The 21,333-nt window shown below is 42.4% G+C and overlaps 1 protein-coding gene across 2 annotated transcripts in view; it reads left to right on the top strand.

Annotated features, from left to right (window-relative positions):
* The window catches only part of LOC134949269 (cytochrome P450 2C16-like), a 66,325-nt gene extending 45,792 nt beyond the window's left edge, over positions 1–20,533 (top strand). For both annotated transcript variants that reach the window (XM_063937762.1, XM_063937761.1), the window contains 2 exons: positions 4,780–4,921; positions 20,313–20,533. In XM_063937762.1, the coding sequence (XP_063793832.1) occupies positions 4,780–4,921; positions 20,313–20,497 (327 nt within the window). In that variant the 3' untranslated portion in view covers positions 20,498–20,533. The remainder of the gene's footprint in view (positions 1–4,779; positions 4,922–20,312) is intronic.
* The last annotated feature ends 800 nt before the right edge of the window (positions 20,534–21,333 follow it).

The following is a 21,333-nucleotide window of genomic DNA, read 5'->3' as shown; positions in this document are numbered from 1 at the left end:
GGGGCTCCCACAACTTTGTTGCCACTGGGCCCCCACTATCCTTAATCCAGCCCTGGGCGGGATTAAGGGTGGGATTTAAAATAAATACAGGGTGATTCAAATTTCGCATTACACCCTTTTGTTTCAAAATTACTTCAATTCTCTAATCTTTTGTCTCAGCCATCTTCAGTTACCTGCGACAAACAAAGTGTTGTAATTTTTAAACCATAACTGCTATTTCAAATCTGTTTGCAGCAATAAACTTTTCAGCAAATTCTGATGTTGCTTGACATGTTACATGACCCCCTTTCCATTTGAATAAACTGACTTAGATTCAAGATGGCCAATTTCAAGATGGCGCCCATGTGCAGTACATACCCTAAAAGATAGCCTACTTCACCCATACCTTACTGGAGTATTCAGTTTTCCCATTTTCTGCACAGTTTTTGAAACAAAAGGGTGTACTGCGACTTTTGAATTGCCCTGTGTCTGTTAGATAGTGAGATTTGTAATTTAAACCCTATAAACTATTACTTTTATTTTTGCTCATAAAAGCACTAGATTATGTAGACATAAGGATCATAGTTTTTAAAAACAATTGTATCTGGAAGCAACTTTACATTGATTACAGCACTGTAATATAATTTTTGTATACAGCCTGTATAATACAGAATTCATATGGTCTGACATCCCATATGGGTAACATAAGCTGAGATTTGCAACTTGTGACAGTATAGGTTGCTTCACACTCATTTATACCAATAGACTCACAGTTTTTCGGGTAGAATCAGTGCATCCCCTCAGAGCTGGACTAAGGGCCACATGGGCCTGGGGCTAAAAATGTTCAAGGGCCTATACTGAGAAGGGGAGGAGCTGTTACCAGTACTGTGTGGGTGTGGCCAGAGCCATGTGGGTGTGTACTACCCAACACCATCATCCCCACTGTCTGCCTTAATACATGAAATTAGTTAAATTGCATAATTTTGTAAAAAAACAAACTAGAAATACAATTTTAATACATATGATTTATGTTGACTGTGTGACCAGCTAGGCAGCTGGTCCTCGGCCTGCTGCCATGATGTTGGGCCTATTTTTATGAAGAGGCCCAGAGCTGCAGCTCCAACTGCCCCATTGTTAATCTGGCCCTGCATCCCCTGGAAGATGGGGTGTTTCTCCCGCATACCACTCACTTCCTAGTGAAGTGGGTAGGATGGGGAGAATAATGTCGATAATCGTGGGTTTGTATGGAGGGGACAGGGCCACTATTACTTGTTTCTGTGATAGTTACATCATTTGACCCCGCCCCTCTTCTCATTAGCATAGTCTCAGACATTTTACACATGAGAGGGAGGGGTCTAATGCCGTGACTCATCCAGCCACTCCCCCATCACCTACCACTTACATATATTATCCGGGGTTCTCCCTGAGAGGGGTAGTACAAGCAGGCAAGTATTGTATTCTTTTACTTGTATAATTAATTTCACATTTCCTGTCCCAAATCTTGTGTTACCAAACCTGCCAGTTTGTATGTTCTAGTAATACCCCTTTCAGATTGCCAGTAATTACCCGGGTTTTTGCATGTGAACGTGCAGCAACGCGGCTTGCTGCACAGTCTGGAGGCCAGTTGCAATAACCCCCCGGGCTGAGCAACCCGATATTTCAACTTAGGCAGCAAGCAGAGTTGAATACGGGTTCATCGTGGCTCGGGATCAGTGTGAATGGATAATCCGGGTCGATGCAACCAGGGACATATTTGCATCATAGGAAGAGGCGGATCATCTGATCTCCAAGCAGTGTCTAGGAACACATCGGTGGGGAAGTCAGCAACCTGGTAATAAACCAGGTCTGGCCATCTGCCTGAAAGGGGTATCACCCATATACAAAATCGCAGGCGTGACCTGGCATAGTGGACTGAAATGGTTTCACTGCTGTTATGTTGATGTTCATAATGTTACCAGTCAGAATGATGACACCAGAATATTGACATACTCTAAGTGTTGACCTGGGTGTTATGTTAACATGTGAGATGTCAAAAGCATACACAATGTCGACTTTGTCATAATGTCTGTATTGTCATGTTGATAGTATACAACGTTAACCAAGCATTGTATCACAATTTAATCTCTTACCCTAAACTAATCCAAACCTAAATTTAGCACTAAAATGTGCAGTCAACATTGTTACTGTCAACATGCCTAATATTGACTTAAGGGGGTAAATTTACTAAGATGGGAGTTCTATTTAAAATGGGATGTTGCCCATAGCAACCAATCAGCTTCTACTTCTCATTTATCTAGCACCTTCTAGAAGATGAAACCTCAAATCTGATTGTGCAATATGGGCAACATCCCATCTTAAATAGAACTCCCATCTTAGTAAATTTACCCCAATGACTATGTCAACATTATAACCAAGTCAACATTGTGTATGTTGGCATGATACCCATATTGACATTTCACTGTTGACATGGCAATTGGCCACATTAGTACTGGATACCGCTGTTTGAGAGCTACAGTAGAGAAAAAAAAATCATTGTTGCAATCATTGGTTCTTTCCAGGAATTCAAAGTCAGCCACACAATAACAGCCAGTGAGGGGAAATGTAATAGGGTCTGAGTCTACTGAGGTCCGGTTTCTCTGCTGAAATTGCCTGTATTTTTAAAGCGGCAATCATTTACAAGGCAGAACCATGTTTTCACCCCACTCCCTACCTCAGAGAGCAACATATGATCTAATTATTATCATTGTGTCAGTGACATTTAACATTTAGCTACCATAGGTGAGCAAATGATATGGATACAGCTCATGCTTACTTACTCTCCCAGATCCTGCAGAAGACATACGATTTTGGGGTAATCCCCAGCAGCCCCGGAAGAGTGGGCACCGTTCTGCCCACTTCCTAATGAAGTAGGAAGAATGGAAAGATTAATGTAGAGAATCCTAGCATCCACGGGGGCAGGGCTAATGACACAATTCTATGTAAATGCACCATTTTGGCACCACACTTATGCACATTTGCATGGATTACGGCAAATTTCCAGTGAGAGGGCGAGGCCTAGTGCCGCAACTAGCTCGGCACCGTTTCTGTCGCCACCCACCCATATCTCCTCTCTGGGCTTCTCCAGGAGAGGACAAAACTACAGTAAATAAGTATGATAAAGCAGTAATATGAATGAGAAACCACCAAAGGCTGGTCCTCACTTGCTTCTTCCATTTGATGGCGTATTTCCACTGGATGTAATCATAGGTCGCTCCTCCGTCCATTAATATGTGTCTAACAAATTATGAACACGAACTCAAGGCTCATTTTGAAGGTGCCTTTACATTGGGAATGATGTTAAATTGCAACCTAATAATTATTTGATATGTTCTTTGCTGGTGCTAATTAGGAGATCCTTTTGGTGTGTCAGTATAGCTCTATCTGTGAAACACAAGCAGGAGATTTTACTTGCAGACCCTATCACTCGTACTTTACATCACATTAGTAGGAGAGCGGGAATGGGAGCAGGAATTTCCCAGGGCCTGATTCGGTTTTTCGGTTTTGTAAGTGCAGCAACAAAAAAAGCAAGTAACTGTGCACCCAGGCAAAACCTTGTTGCACTGCAGGTGGGGCAGATGTAACATGTGCAGAGTGATTCAGATTTGGTAGGGTTGTGTCCACACTGAAATGTAAATTGCAGTGTAAAAATAAATGTGTCTAACCCTTGTGGGCTTCATGCAAAAGGAGCCAGTATTTACCCTGCACATAAAAACAAATATTAAACTACTTGTTTCCCTAGCAATGCAGCATGGTTTGTTCCAGATACAAAGTTTCTTGCTTTTTCTGCTTTACTTCCAAATCAGAATTAGGCTCTCAGTACAAACAGAGGTGGATTGGCCATAGGGGCTACAGGGAAGATTCCCAGTGGGCCGACGCACCCACGGGCCTTTTTTGTTTGAGGACATGTGGTCCTATTTATAGACATAATGAATAAGATGTCAAACAATTTCCATATATGAAAATGACTTTGCCACTTAGCCTGTGATTGCAGATGATCTAGTGTATGCTCTGTCTGCCTGCTTGGCTGGCATATAAGATTGAGTGAATAGTAATTGGGATATGGTTGGTGTAATAAGCAAGAAAATATATATTTCTAAAGAATTATAGTTTCCTAAATTCTAAAGGTGTATTATATAATGTGCTCATAATATTTAAGTTTATTTCCTTTTAACTTCCCCTTAATGCTGGACATGCTCATTATCTGGAAAGTCTTGGTGGGAGGGTGCTGCTGCCATGGCCCATGGCTAGACCTTACACGTCTGGTGCTGCCCAAGTGGGGCCACTAGTACAAATTTTTCCAGGGCCGCTTTTTGTTCCCGATCCACTCCTGAGTACAAAGACTAGCATCCATAGTGCTTTCAGGCTGCTAAGTATGTTTTCGGTACACTGTAGGAGGGGTTTCCAGGTACCTGCAAACTGCATTGCTTGACTCTCTTTTCCACCAGTGCCACCAGTGTCATTCATCATACTTAATCCTAATCAGGTTAAAGTATAGGTAACATCCTTGTTGTACAGTATATTGGGCTTGAACATTTGACATATAATTAGACAATTAATAATTTGTTACAGTCAGTTGTTTTTAAGTGATTTTTTACACATATCTAAGAACAAACCAGAAGAATAATCCTGTTTATGTCTGAGTTATTGTACATTATTTGGAGTGGCATGAGGATTTCTAGGAGTTATGCCTGAGAACCATTACAAAATGTATTCCACATAGGTTCTGTATAATAGTAATTCATGTTGTGTTATTTCTTTCAGGGCACAGATGTCATTACCATGTTGACAACAGTCTTACAGGACCCAGCAGAGTTTGAGACTCCTGGAGAATTCAACATTAACCATTTCTTGGATGAGAGTGGCAAATTTAAGAAAATAAATGGATTTCTACCATTTTCTGCAGGTCTGAAAAATGTTAATAGATAGCAATAGATAGATAGTGTCATTGTCACAAATTGTCACAAATTAGCACTCACTTGGACATGCTTGACATGAATGTGACAAAGGGTTAATTAAAAGCAACTACTTAGGGGGGTACTCACGGAGCGATATTCTAAGCAATCTGACTAGATTGCTTAAAATATCAGCATGATCGCTCCGTGTGTAGCCCCCTCAGCAATAGCGATGCGCGGCACCGCACATCGCTATCGCTGCTGCTAGATTGGCCTGCATGCAGGCCAATCTAGCGGGTCGCTCACTTCACCCGCTGGGTGAAGTGAGTGGCACCCTGTCTCCCCCCGCACACTCAGTACAGATCGCGCTGTGCTGAGCGGTGAGAGAGATGTGTGCTGAGTGGTTCGCTCAGCACACATCTCTCCTGCATCAGTCCGTCTATATGGGCCTTTACTTGGTGTGTCTTAAAATCAATAAAATCCCCATTATGTAATGCACTAATTATCCTATATAATAAAAGGCGTACACTGCTCCTCACTTCTATGGGGGAATTCAAGTGTTTTGTGTACTGGTGGCCATTAGATGGCGCCAGATGGACCAATTCAAGTGGTGCTCCATTCAGTCGTGCACAGCCGTTGTGCTGATATTACTGTTATGTTGTTCCATCATTTTGATGGGCTGGTAACTAGTTTTCCATATTTCTGCTGCCACGGCTTTTATTTCAATAGAAGAAATCTTCAAGGAGCCTAAGTTGCTGCCTGCCTTCTATCACTACCAGTAAACATTAGGTCAGTCAAACAGACATTAAGTCAATAATGTAGATCTGTGTAAAAGCAATGGAGTATCTTTTTCTGATTTCTTTCTGAGCCAGAGATTCCTAATGAGGCATTTTATAGAATATTATTTTACAAGTCACTTACAAATCACATACTTACAAGTGACCTACATCTTCATTTACAAATGACTTACAAGTCATTGCAAATCATGGCTGTTGTGCCTGGCGATTTGAAGGATAAGAAATCAAGATACCTGCAATGGGAGGAGTTTAAAAACTCATACATTTTTGGTGGCTTGGGCAGCGTGACAATTAAAATACATAAATAAAATGGGTGCCACCAACCTCCCTTTGTCTGATAGGCCCATGCAGTTAGGCATTGGGTCTGGTCCCCTAGGTGTGGAGCTCCCCTTTTAGAGATAACTGGCCCAATGCTGAATAGCATTAGGTGCTTCCTTTGTCCTGAGATTTTTTTCCCAATGGTTGAATGATGACTGTAGCTGTCTTGCTGACCAGAAGAACCTCTATGGTTTATGACGGACAATTAACAGTAACTAGAATTTCCCTGAATTCATCTGGGGGGGCAAGCTTTCAGCTTTGTGGCTCCGACTATATGGAACTCACTTTCCCGCACAATTCTAGAAGCCTCCACTCTAGAATCTTTTAAAAATAGACTCAAGAGTTACCTGTTCACCCAAGCATTAATGTCCCTTGTTAAGCTTGTTTAGTATTTTGTGATATAAAGGCAAATGTAAAGCACTTTGATCCTATTCAACATAAAGTGCTATATAAATAACATTATTATTATTATTATTATTATTATTATTTATTAATATAATTTATAACATATAAACATAGAGTCACAAAACAGTCTCTCACTAACTTGCCTGGCCGCGTTCTGTCCCATTTGTCCCGCATCATCAGGGCCATGTAAAACAGGGGCAGTGTGCTCCTTAGGCGCACGTATAAAATATAGGGGCGTGGCTTAGTGGGGAAGGAGTGTGGCCACAAAATAATACCAATTCATATAATGGTGCATAGTAGTCTCCATTATTCAAATTACACCGCACAGTAGCACCACTACACCAGGTAGAGCCCCTTTTACACCTTACAGCAGACAGCATCCCCTTTTTACACATTAAGGCAGACAATGTCCCCATTTTACACATAACGGAAGACAGCGTCCCCTTTTTACACATAACGGCAGACAGCGTCCCCCTTTTACACATAACGGCAGACAGCGTCCCCCTTTTACACATAACGGCAGACAGCGTCCCCTTTTACACATTACGGCAGACAGCGTCCCCTTTTTACACATTAAGGAAAGAAAGAAAGAAAGAGAGAAAGAAAGAAAGAGAGAAAGAAAGAGAAAGAAAGAAAGAAAGAAAGAAAGAAAGAAAGAAAGAAAGAGAGAAAGAAAGAAAGAGAAAGAAAGAAAGAAAAAGAAAGTAAGAAAGAGAAAGAAAGAAAGAGAAAGAAAGAAAGAAAGAAAGAAAGAGAGAAAGAAAGAAAGAAAGAAAGAAAGAAAGAGAGAGAAAGAAAGAAAGAAAGAAAGAAAGAAAGAAAGAAAGAAAGAAAGAAAGAAAGAAAGAAAGAAAGAAAGAGAAAGAAAGAAAATTATACTTACTGTCTCAGCTGGCAGTCAGACTCCTCGGTGCAGCTTCTTCTGGCAGAGATCCTGGGCAGGGGAAAAGGAGGAGGAGGAATGAGGAGGAGGAGGGAGTCGCAGCAGCGCTGTGTAATTGGTGGAGGCACTGCTGCAGCTGTCCCTGTCCTTCACCATAGGTTGTCCTCCGTCTTCAGTTTGACTCATTACATGCCGCGCTGCTTTGGGCCCCTGGACAGTGGCAGGCCCCAGTGCAAGGCACTGCTTGCACTGGCTGTAGTTCCACCACTGGTCTGGGTTATCAAGCTGGTGACTTGGAGATGCACCAGCATTAGTGCTTTGTTGGCCTCTGCCTGTTCAAGTCTCCTGTGGTGACTACCTGTTCCAGCATGCTATACAAAGACATTAGTTATTCCAGCTGCTCTCACCGACTCTGGCTGTAGCTGAGTTTCGGCTATTCAGCCTTCCTGCCCTGCTAAGTCACCAGTGCTCAAGTATAAGCCATGTCCCGGCTCTTCAGCTACTCAAGTAGCTAGAACACCAGTGCTCAAGCATAAGCCATGTCCTGGTATTTAAGCTACGCAAGCTAATCAAGTCTCTAGCACACCAGTGCTCAAGTATAAGACATGTTTCAGCTATTCAGCTACTTCAGTTTCTCAAGTCTCTAGTAAACCAGTCTCAAGTATAAGCCATGTCCCAGCTTTTCAGTTACCTTAGCAATTCAAGGGCCTAATTCACAGCAGCAAATTTGTTATGTAATGGGCAAAACCATGTGCACTACAGGGGGGTGGCATATATAACATGTGCAGAGAAAGCAAGATTTGGGTGGGGTGTGTTCACAGTGAAATCTAAATTGCAGTGTCAAAATAAAACAGCCAGTGTTTACTCTGCGGAGAAACGAAATAACCCACCCAAATCTAACTCTCCTCTGCACATTATATCTGCCTCACATGCAGTGCACATCGTTTTGCCCATTAGCTAACAAATTTGCTGATGTGATCAGATCTGAATTACCCCCCAAGTCTTCAGTACATCAGTGCTCAAGAATAAGCTGTGTCCCAGCTTCCCAGCTACCCAAGTCTTCAACTATCTGGAATTCTTCAACCTTACACCAAAATTCAAGCAACAAGTAGATCTCGCCATTCAGCATCAGACATCCACTTCCTCAACTCATCTGTGGACAAGTATCCAGCCGACCTCCTTGCCTTCTTCTTAGAATGCTTGCATATCTGTGTGTTATTATTCATTCTTTGCCTTAACCCTGTATGTGGTGAAATTATGTTAAACAACCTTGCTTCATTCCTTGGCTCCTGATTGTAATCCCTGATACAAGCTCTTGTTCAGGTCTAGCAGTTCGGGTCCAGTTCGGGTCCTGACAGTAAGCACTGACCTAATGGATTTGGCAGGGAACCCAGAGATGCTAACTGATGTATTTCAGATTATGTCAGCTCAGATTGGACGCCTGGAGGAACCCCAGCGGTAGCTGATGCAAGGTTTACAGGAACTCTCCCAACAACAGGATACATTACAGTCCAAGATTAATCCGGCTACTGTAGCCACCACACCTGGTGGTTTTACCGCTAATTCAGTGGTAGTTTCTTCATCGTCTTCTCCAGCTCCAATCAGATTGCCAACACCCAACAAATTCAACGGAACACCTAAGTTATGTCATGGGTTCCTCAATCAATGTGAAGTGCATTTTACTCTCCAGGCTACAAGCTTTTCCACAGCAAGAACTAAAGTGGCATACATCCTCGCCCTTCTTTCCAGACAAGCTCTGGATTGGATCTCCCCTCTCCCGTTCTCCCCTCTCCCGTTCAGATCCAATATTGGATGACTAACCGTGGTTAATTGAAAAGTTCTAGAAAATTATTCCCCTTCTGCTTCTATAGATATTATGAGAATTTGCCAAGGGAGTAGGACTATGGGCCAATATATTGTTCTTTTCCAGGTGCTTGCAGCTGAATTGCAATGGAACGAGGAGGATTGCATCCTTCTGGCACAGGCTGTCTGAAAGAATGAAGGATGAGCTTGTCTCCTGGGACATTCCAACCAAGCTGGCTGATTTAATGTCTCTCTAACAATATTAATACGTATTAGAGAGTGGGTTCTCAAACAGTCCAAGGGCAAATGCCATGTGCTCCCAATCCTCACACTGATGGTGAGCACATGCAGATCAATAGTTCCAATGCTATCTTCTAAGGAACGTCAACGAAGACAACAGATGAATCTTTGTATGTATTGTGGTGATTCCAGTCACCTGGTCAATTCTTGTTCTAAGCACCCGGGAAACAGGTTCTCCTAATCTCCAAAGGAGGGAAGGGGTTAGGAGCATTTTCATTTGCTCCACATAGGAAGAATCCAGTTATTCCTTTTCTTCTCAAAAATCGCACCAATCAGCTTTCTGTGACTGTTCTTCTTGATACAGTAGCAGCCGACAAATTAATCTCTGCCTCGTTCATTGAATGACATGGCATACCTACTGAAGAGCTACCTCAAGTTATTTCCTGTTATTGAGTCTGATCCACAGCTCCATGGTTACTGCCAAGACCAAAGCAATACAGCTGTGTTGGAGCCCTGCATTCAGAACATCTCACCTTCTTGGTCATGCCCAAGATGCCCCACACTGAGGTCCTCATTCTACAATGGTTCCAGCTAACTATCCCACAAGTGGACTGGTCAAATATACAGATTTTATCCTGGGGTGAGATATGCAGAGATTCCTGTCTTAAAAAAGTCCTTCCATGTTGCTCTTCAGAAACTGATAAAATTCCTTTGCAGTATCATCAGTTTCAAGATGTCTTCTGTAAAGGTGGTGCTGACTTACTTCCTCCTCATTGTGAATGGTATAGTCTAATCAATTTGATTCCAGGTAAAACTCTGCCCATAGATCGGACCCATCCTCTGTCTCTTCCAGAAAATGCCGCCATTTCTTAGTATATACAAGGAAATCTGGCCAAAGGCTTCATCGGTCCCTCCTCATCCCCAGCAGGGGCTGGCTGCTTCTTTGTTAAGAAAAAGGATGGAAGTCTCAGACCATGCATTGAATACAGAGGATTGAATGAAAGCATGCTGAAGAAACAAAATCCAATTCCGTTAATTACTGAACTGTTTGATCGGGTCAAAAGAGCGAAGAGCTTCACCAAACCGGATTTTAGAGGGCCTTATAATCTCATCTTGATCCGAGCCGTGGATGAGTGGAAGATGGCATTTAATACAAGGGACGGTCATTATGAACACCTTATCATGCCCTTCGGTTTAAGAATTGCACCTGCTTTGTTCCAGCACCTAGTAAATGAAATATTCAGAGACCTTCTTTATGAGTCTGTATTAGTCTATTTGGATGATATCCTCATCTTTTCTTCAGATCTACATTCTCATCGTCAGCTAGTTTCTGAAGTTCTTCTTCTTAGAAAAATATCACCTCTGCTGCAAACTTGAGAAGTGCACCTTTGATGTGTCTACAGTTCCCTTCCTGGGATATATTATTTCCGGTACTGAAGTCCAATATGGATCCTGAAAAAGAAAAAGCAATTACTTCTTGGTCTGAGCCTTTTTCTTTGAAAGTTACTCAATGATTCTTGGGATTTTCAAATTATTACGGGAAGTTTATTTGTGGATTTTCTACCCTGGTAGCCCCAATTACAGCTCTTACCCATAAAGGCGCATATCCAACTCATAGGTCGCCTGAAGCAAGCAAGGCCTTCAAGGACCTCAAAGGCGCCTTTGTTAAAGCTGCAGTCTTGCAACAACCCAATGTCAATTGTCCATTCATTGTAGAGGTTGGATGCATCCTCTGAAGAGGTAGGAGCCATCCTGTCACAATGATCCGGTGACAACAAAGTTCATCCATGCACCTTATTTTCACAAAAGTTTCTACCTGTGGAAAATAATTATCCCATTGGTATAAAAAGGAGCTATTAGCAATCAGACTGGCACTTGAGGAATAGCACTATTTGTTGGACGGGGCTCCATTCCCAGTCACAGTGTTCACAGATCATAAAAATCTGTTTTTTTAAATCCGTCCAATGCCAATCTCCAAGAGAAACACAGTGGTCTCAGTTCTTCTCTCAATTCGTATTGCCCTGGTCATCAGAACAAGAAGGCTGATGCCTTATCTTAATCTCTCATCCAGAATGAGGATGAGGAACCTACTGAAATGTATCCAATTCTCAATCCCACAGTCCTTGCCTTCAATCAAACTTCCCCTGTTCCACCACCAGGGAAGATTTACGTTAAGCCACATCATCAGAAGCAATTACTACAGTGGACCCATGCCTCTCACTTCTCTGGTCACACCGGAGTTCAAAAGACTTTGGAGTTTATTCTGAAAACTTAATGGTGGCTTTACACGGAGCCTACACAAAGTCTTTTGTGTCTTCATGTATTAAATGTGCTAAACAAAAAGTACCTTCCAGAGCACCAATCCACTTTCCATACCAGTGCGACCATGGACCCATATCTCTATGGATTTCATCACCGATTTGCCTGTATCCAATGACTTCAATACCATCTGGGTCATCGTTGACAGATTTTCAAAAATGGCTAATTTCATACCTTTAAAGTGTCTACCATCAGCTCCTCAGCTGACTCAGCACTTCATTTCACCTATCTTCTGGGTACATGGTCTGCCAACAGAAATTGTATCCGACAGAGGAGTTCTATTTGTTAGCTACTCAAGTCTTCAGCACATCAGTGCTCAAGAATAAGCTGTGTCCTGGCTTCCCAGCTACCCAAGTCTTCAACTCTCCGGAATTCTTCAACATTACACCAAAATTCAAGCAACAAGTAGATCTTGGCATTCAGCATCGGACGTCCACTTCTTCAACTCATATGTGGTCAAGTATCCAGCTGACCATCTTGCCTTCTTCTTAGAACTCTTACATATCTCTGTATCATTATTCATTCTTTGCCATAATTATTTCAGAAAAGGCAGCCCCAACACCGACACTCCTGGCGCTGTGTTAAATAGTTTTACAAATATAGATGTAAATAGATATTCACACGCTAAGGGTGCATTAATCCACCTCAGCTGCATGTAATAAGGGTTTGGTTAGGACCCCTGTTAGGCTGACAGAAAAGACAATAAATAGATAATTACTGCGCTTGTGGATGCTTGTAACTTATATCACATCAAATAAATAAATAAATATATATATATATATATATATATATATATATATATATCCGTATGCACGCATCGGCACTCAGCCTTCCACAGAACGTGCCTGAGTGCCCTCCTTCAGACCCCAGCAAGGTCTAAACAGTCAATACACAGTGGCAGACGGCACTCACAGGACAGGTTTAATCAATATAGAAGAACAGATATGGAAACTAGTCCCTTAGATCAACGTTTCGATTTGTATTTAAACCGTCAACAGGATCTTATGAAAAACAGTACATACAGTGCATACCTACATAACCTCGCTTCCCTCTTCCTGGAAGCCGCCGCCGTGCCGTCTCCCGGGTCTCATGACGTCACCCGTGTGCGACGCATGCCTCTCGGCACGCCCGAATGACAGCCCGGCGTCATGGCAACCCGGCAGTAAACAAAACACCTAAGTGAATACAAAAACAACAGCACGATAGCAGGGTAACAGGAAATCCAAACAGTCATCATCAAATTCTCATATTAATACAAACATTGTATACAGTAGAGCAGCATGAGCACATCAGCGTTAAAGCATGCAGGACTAGTTATAAAACAGACAATGCTGTAAAATGGGGAGTATAAACAGATACCTATAGTTGCTGAAATACACTATCCCTATTATAAGAAACAACTTAAAGACAGCATCTAATTGAGGCCCTGTGAGGAAACCGTATTTAAACGGTGGATCCACCGCACTTCTTTCTGTAGTAAGACCTTATTACGATCTCCCCCACGTAGCCTTCTGGGTGCCTGATCAATTGTTTTGTACCGGAGGGTACTCAAACCATGATTAAAGGCCTTGAAATGCCGGGCCACAGACTGGCTGTGTGCACCACTGCCCTCATTGGCCTGCCTAATCGCGGACCTGTGCAGAGCCATCCGCTCTTTAAATTGCCTAGTGGTCTTCCTCTTATAGAGGAGACCCCAGAGGCAACGCACAATATAAACTACATAAGTGCTAGAGCACGTAAGAATTTGTCGGATGGCTATCCTTTCTCCTGTGTGTGGATGAGGAAAGGAATTGCTGACTTCCATGAAGCTGTATGTGGTGCACCCAGTGTACCTATAACAACCATTTTTTTGGGTGGGAAAGTTGGTCGGAACAGACTCCTGAAAGGAGGAAATATCGTTTTTCACCAGCCAATCCTTGAGATTGAGATCTCTGGCGTAACTGGTCATTAATGCAGCATCATGAAGGCACGGCAGTTCACTATCAGAGATCACAACAGGCCATAAACATGATGTCGGTTTGTTTCTCAGTTTCCACAGGGCACTGGGTCAGATTCACACAGGGCTGTACAAGAGAAGCACTGATAGAAATACCATGCTACATTTCACCAGTCAGCATCCTATTGCCACGAAGAAAGGGTTACCGTGTTCCCAGTTTCTCAAATCAACATCATGTTGAAACAATTCTTTGCGAGGGGTTTCAGGTATGATGACCTGGTTAAAGCTAAGAATAAAGTACCGAATACCCATAGGGCAAATACTTTAAGGAAGAATAAATAAATAGGCAGGTGCGCAACCAACAGCAGCAGGTAGAAGGAAGGTCAATTCCTCAGAAAACAAGCAGTAAAAAAGGAGTGAATACCCGCGCTGGCTACACAAATTAATAATAATAATAATAATAATAATAATAATAATAATAGGGATGGTATGTTCTGTGTAAAAAATAACAATTTATTTACAAATCACATATAAACAAATCTAAAAGAAAAAGGAATTCCTGTTACCACAAGGTGGCGATAAAACTTGAAAATGTCTTTATCTGAACAAGACTTAGTGGATTTCACATTCTCCTACATTAAAGATTTTCATTCCTGAAGGCTAGGGCAACCTCCCCTTGTGCATTCACTGTGTTATATAATTACCAGATCCCCACGTTGTTAGGCATCAGCATAGGAATGAGTCCATTTGTAGCTGTAAGGGTGGATCCGACCTGTTTGTTGAATAGGTCCAGTGATGGGAGAGAAGTCCAGAATTTGCCGGAGGATGAATGAGGCTTTGCGGGCCAGTTAGGAGAGTGAAGTCCAATCGTATGAAGTAAGCTCAACGCGTTTCACTGGTGTAATCCAGCTTCCTCAGGAGCATAAATCCCATAAGTGTAGGGTACTCTATTTATACCCTTCCTAATAGTTAGATAAGCACCACCTGCTTAGATCATTGTTAATACAAAGAAACAAACCATCCCAAATAACAATATAAAAAACTGACAGTCAGGGGTATATTTACTAAGATTCCGATTTTGACCGAGATGCCGTTTTTTTCTTCAAAGTGTCATCTCGGTAATTTACTAAACTCAAATCAAGGCAGTGATGAGGCCATTCGTATTTTTTTGGAAGTCATAGTAAAAAAATACGAATGAATACACCATCGGTCAAAACACGGCTGTTTAAGTATGAATCTTGGTCATTTACTAAGAAGTGCAAAGCAAAAAAAAAAAAACCACTGCCGTGAAAAAATACAACTCGTAAAAAAGTGCTAAAAAAAACAGACCTGCTTTTTTGAGCCGTGATTGGATAGGCATGCACGGATCCATGAGATCCGTGCATGTATATCAGTGGGAAGGGGTGGGAAAGTGTTAATTTTAAGAAAAAAAATTGCGTGGGGTCCCCCCTCCTAAGCATAACCTTTGAGCCGATCCTGGTTGCAGAAATATGGGGAATAAAATGACAGGGGTTCCCCCATATTTAAGCAACCAGCATCGGGCTCTGCGCCTGGTCCTGGTTCCAAAAATCCGGGGACAAAAAGCGTACGGGTCCCCCGTATTTTTAAAACCAGCACCGGGCTCCACTAGCTGGACAGATAATGCCACAGCCGGGGGTCACTTTTATATAGTGCCCTGCGGCCGTGGCATCAAATATCCAACTTCAATCAAGGGGTCCCCCCCAGCCACCCAAGGGCCAGGGATGAAGCCCGAGGCTGTCCCCGCATCCAATGGGCTGCGGATGGGGGGCTGATAGCCTTTTTGTAAAAGTGTAAGATATTGCTTTAGTAGCAGTACTACAAGGCCCAGCAAGCCTCCCCCGCATGCTGGTACTTGGAGAACCACAAGTACCAGCATGCGGCGGAAAAACGGGCCCGCTGGTACCTGTAGTACTACTACTAAAAAAATACCCAAAAAAAGACAATACACATACACCTTGAAAGTAAAGTTTTATTACATCCATCCACACAAACATACATACATACTTACCTATGTCCCCACGCAGGTCGGTCCTCTTGTCCAGTAGAATCCATGGTGTACCTGTTGAATAAATTATACTCACCAAATCCAGGGTACCAGGCTCCTCGGATAATCCATTTGTAATCCAGGTACTTGATAAAAATAAAAAAACGGAGACCCGAGCAACGCACTGAAAGGGGACCCATGTTTTCACATGGGTCCCCTTCTCCGAATGCCAGAAACCCACTTTGACTTCTGTCTAAGTGGGTTTCTTCAGCCAATCAGGGAGCGCCACGTTGTAGCACCCTCCTGATCGGCTGTGTGCTCCTGTACTGACTGACAGGCAGCACGCGGCAGTGTTACAATGTAGCGCCTATGCGCTACATTGTAACCAATGGTGGGAACTTTTAGCTCAGCGGTTGACCGAAAGTGACCTCACCGCTGAGCCGAAAGTTCCCACCATTGGTTACAATGTAGCGCATAGGCGCTACATTGTAACACTACCACGTGCTGCCTGTCAGTCAGTACAGGAGCACACAGCCGATCAGGAGGGTGCTACAACGTCATTTTTTTCCCATATTTCTGCAACCAGGATCGGCTCAAAGAGCCCAAGGCTGGTTATGCTTAGGAGGGGGGACCCCACACAATTTTTTTCAAAGTTTCACAGTGTTTATTTAATAAAAAAAATGAACCCCAGCACGGATCACACAGATCCGGCCGAGATTCATTTTGAAAAAGTTGGCAGTGTTTTGCTAATCACTGCCGTAAAAAACAAAAAAAAAAACACGAATGACATCGACATCGGAACAAAAGAAAATGCAGAATATGACAGCTTAGTAAATTAGTTGTAATCAATTCAAAAAGTTGCAATTTTACACTTTCGATGTCATTCGTGATTGAACTTTGACCTCAAACAGAAAATTACGAATGTTAGTAAATATACCCCTCAGAGTCACAAATTTAATATCTATTTATAAAATGTATTACATTTAAAAAACAAGTGTTATTCCCTTTGTTTAGACCAAAAGAAATATAAGATAGTGCCGATCATGTGACGTTACTCGTCACATGATCGGTATAGCGGCAGTCCCATGTCTGCATGATAAAAACCAACCCTGTTAAAAACGGATTTCCATGGCAACCATAGAGTATGAAAATCGTCATGGAAAAACCTACGGTATACCTAACTGTCTATCAGCGGACTCTATACACTTTCCGGGTCTTTGTTTTGAAGGGAAACTTGTGTTTACGGAGAGTGCGCTCACGTGACTAGCTGAGTGATCACGTACGTCGTGTTAGCGCGTGCTCCGTCAGGTGATGTGAACTAACCTATGGGACAGAGGATTTCCGAGGTCCTCCCAGGAATAAGAATTTACCTCGGATTGAAGGGGTTTAGAGCGAGATCATGTGACATAGATCACTTGTCCACAGAGACGTCCTCTGACCAATGGGACTGCCGCTATACCGATCATGTGACGAGTAACGTCACTTGATCGGCACTATCTTATATTTCTTTTGGTCTAAACAAAGGGAATAACACTCGTTTTTTAAATGTAATAAATTGTATAAATAGATATTAAATTTGTGACTCTGACTGTCAGTTTTTTATATTGTTATTTGGGATGGTTTGTTTCTTTGTATTAACAATGATCTAAGCAGGTGGTGCTTATCTAACTATTAGGAAGGGTATAAATAGAGTACCCTACACTTATGGGATTTATGCTCCTGAGGAAGCTGGATTACACCAGTGAAACGCGTTGAGCTTACTTCATACGATTGGACTTCACTCTCCTAACTGGCCCGCAAAGCCTCATTCATCCTCCGGCAAATTCTGGACTTCTCTCCCATCACTGGACCTATTCAACAAACAGGTCGGATCCACCCTTACAGCTACAAATGGACTCATTCCTATGCTGATGCCTAACAACGTGGGGATCTGGTAATTATTTACCAAACACAGTGAATGCACAAGGGGAGGTTGCCCTAGCCTTCAGGAATGAAAATCTTTAATGTAGGAGAATGTGAAATCCACTAAGACTTATTCAGATAAAGACATTTTTAAGTTTTATCGCCACCTTGTGGTAACAGGAATTCCTTTTTCTTTTAGATTTGTTTATATGTGATTTGTAAATAAATTGTTATTTTTTACACAGAACAAACCATCCCTATTATTATTATTTTTATTATTAATTTGTGTAGCCAGCGCGGGTATTCACTCCTTTTTTACTACTTTAAGGAAGAAGCCTGCGGGAAAGGAGGGCAGAGAGGTTGTTCCCTTTGTGCAAAGATTTCACTCTTCCAGCATGGAAATTGTTAAATGTGCCTAAAAATTATGTTCTATTGTGACCTCTGATAGTGAACTGCCGTGCCTTCATGATGCTGCATTAATGCCCAGTTTCACCAGAGATCGCAATCTTAAGGATTGGCTGGTGAAAAACAATATTTCCTCCTTTCAGGAGTCTGTTCCGACCAACTTTCTGGTTGTTATAGGTGCACTGGGTGCACCGCATGCAGCTTCATGAAGTCGGCAATTCCTTTCCTCATCCACACACAGGAGAAAGGATAGCCATCCGACAAATTCTTACGTGCTCTAGTACTTATGTAGTTTACATTGTGCATTGCCTCTGTGGTCTCCTCTATGTGAGGAAGACCACTAGGCAATTCAAAGAGCGGATGGCTCTGCACAGGTCCGCGATTAGGCAGGCCATTGAGGGCAGTGGTGCACACAGCCAGCCTGTGGCCCGGCATTTCAAGGCCTTTAATCATGGTTTGAGTACCTTCCGGTACAAAACCATTGATCAGGCACCCAGAAGGCTACGTGGGGGAGACCGTAATAAGGTCTTACTACAGAAAGAAGCGCGGTGGGTCCACCGTTTAGAGACGGTTTCCCCACAGGGCCTCAATGAGATGCTGTCTTTAAGTTGATTCTTATAATAGGGATAGTGTATTTCAGCAACTATAGGTATCTGTTTATACTCCCCATATTACAGCGTTGTCTGTTTTATAACTAGTCCTGCATGCTTTAACGCTGATGTGCTCATGCTACTCTACTGTATACAATGTTTGTATTAATATGAGAATTTGATGATGACTGTTTGGATTTCCTGTTACCCTGCTTTCATGCTGTTGTTTTTGCATTCACTTATGTGTTTTGTTTACTGCCGGGTTGCCATGATGCCGGGCTGCCATTCGGGTGTACCGAGAGGCGCCTGTCGCACACAGGTGACGTCACGAGACCCGGGAGACGGCGCGGCGGCGGCTTCCAGGCAGAGGGAAGCGAGGTTATGTAGGTATGCACTGTATGTACTCTTTCTCATAAGATCCTGATGACGGCTTAAATACAAATCAAAACGTTGATCTAAGGGACTAGTTTCCATGTCTCTTCTTCTATACTGATTGAACCTGACCTGTGAGTGCCGCCTGCCACTGTGTATTATATAAGATTTTTTTGTATAACCATTGGTCCTCAGAAATGAATAAGTATTAGGAATTAATATTAGGAAGGCCTGTCTTTATATAATATCACATTTATTGTGCAATCACAATCAGAAATATGCATCAATAATATACATCAATATCAATAGCGCCAGGTGATCTGACCGGCTTCCGCGGTCAGATCACCTGGTGCTATTAGGAAACACAATACAGAGGCACCCGTGACCAGCCAGAAGTCCCGCCAGCGGTGAGTGCATCACCATCGGGAGAACGGGGCGTGCAGTGGAGATACATGTGGCTGATTGACTAAATGCACCAGGAAGGGTAATTATACCAGTGTATAGTGCTTGGATAAATGAACTTATTAGCCGAGACACCAGCAATTGCTTCACTGCTATATACGTCCAGATCAGAGGTGCATATCAGCTACTAATGATACTTTTTGGACCGAAACAGCCGCTGTGAACAACATTGTTACAAATCCACTAAAATACAATATTTTCATTCTTTGGAGGAGGATAAAGTCTGGGAATTTGCCCATAGTTACTATTTCCAAAGTGTTTTATTCTATTATAGGAGGAGGAGAGAACAAATAGTTGATCTTATCACTCTTCCCTTGGAATTTTAATATTTTATTGTAGCTTATTGATGTATATTTTTGATGCATATTTCTGACTGTAATTGCACAATAAATGTGATATTATATAAATACAGGCCTTCCTAATATTAATTCTTAATACTTATTCATTTCTGAGGACCAATGGTTATATAAAAAAATCTTATATATATATATACATATAATATATATTTGATGTGATATAAGTAACAAGCATCCACAAGCGCAGTAATTATCTGTTTATTGTCTTTCCCATAATTATATTAAACAACCTTGCTTCATTCCTCGGCTCCTGAGTGTTATCCCTTATACAAGCTCTAGCTCGTGTCCAGCAGTCGCTCAGAATAAGACACATAGAATTTGACAGCAGATAATAACCACTTGGCCCATCTAGACTGACATTTTTTGATCAGAATATTTCAGATACTTGATTTTCGGACATGGGAGACTCAACTGGTATTACTGCTATAATTATTTACATACATGCAGAGAGGAGATGGAGAAATTGATAGTTTGGTTGTTGGTGGATGGGCCAATTCAGATTACATTGCAGTGTATGGCTCATGTGCCAGATATCACCTTTGCTATTTTGTACTTTGCTTCATGAGCTTCTTTTTATTTTATTGACATTTTATTCAATATTTTTTACAGGAAAAAGATCATGTGTAGGTGAAAGTTTGGTGCGTCTGCAGCTTTTCATTTTTTTCACCGTCATCCTGCAGAAATTCACCCTGAAATCTACAGAGGACCCCAAAGACCTTAATATCTCCCCTGTGGAAAGTGGCCTTGAAAGTATTCCTCCTTCCCACAAAATAATTTTTATTTCTCGTGTTTAGGCTGCAGGGAGGGAGGGTTAGGGTTTGCACCACCAGGGGGGGGCAGGGGTAGGCTGCGGGGGAGGGAGGGTTAGGTTTAGGGTGTGGGGGAGGGGGGATTATGGTTAGGCACCACTTTAGAAGGTTAGAGTAAGGCTGCAGATAGGAAGGGTTAGGGAGGTTAGGGATTAGGGGTAGCATACTTACCTAGTAGGTTTCCGGATCCTGAGCATCTGAATCCCACTGACAGAATTCTGACTGCCAGAATGCCAAGCACTGTGATCCCGATACCATTCCCCACCATATATGAAATATATTTGAGGTTGCCCCCCATATTCACAGATTATCTTTGTTAGATTGGCACATCACAGGTATCTTGAATAGTAGAACCGGATCAACTTCCAAGCTTTAAGAACTCAGTCCGAAGTTTGTCAATCCAAACAAAAAAGGTTATAAAATAAAAAAATCCTATTATTTACAAATTACAGCAGGCAAGTAAATGTTCCTACATGTGGGAGTGAAGTAAGTTTGCAGAGGACCAATAGATGTTTGGGATCCCACATAGAATCCTTGCATAGAATGTTCTTCTCTCTCCAGCATGTAAATCTCCTAAAGAATTGCCAGTTATCCCACTAACGTGTTTCGATCCTAGCAGGGGATCTCTTTCAAGATGTAATGGATAGCTGGCTGCGTAGTCCTTTTAAAACCTCCGCTTGCTGCACCCGGGTGGATGCTGCCATAAGTGGCGGCTGTGCCGCATCCTCCCGCTGTAGCCACTGCTCTCCCCCGTCTCCCCGCGGCTCCCCCCTGTCCTCCCCCCCGTCTCCTCCTCTCCTCCTTGCAGTTCCCTCATGTCC

Source organism: Pseudophryne corroboree, chromosome 8, assembly GCF_028390025.1.
Source record: "Pseudophryne corroboree isolate aPseCor3 chromosome 8, aPseCor3.hap2, whole genome shotgun sequence".
NCBI classification, from domain to species: Eukaryota; Metazoa; Chordata; class Amphibia; order Anura; family Myobatrachidae; genus Pseudophryne; species Pseudophryne corroboree.
The sequence above is the reverse complement of the archived record's forward strand: the minus strand, read 5'-3'. Positions and strand labels throughout refer to the sequence as shown.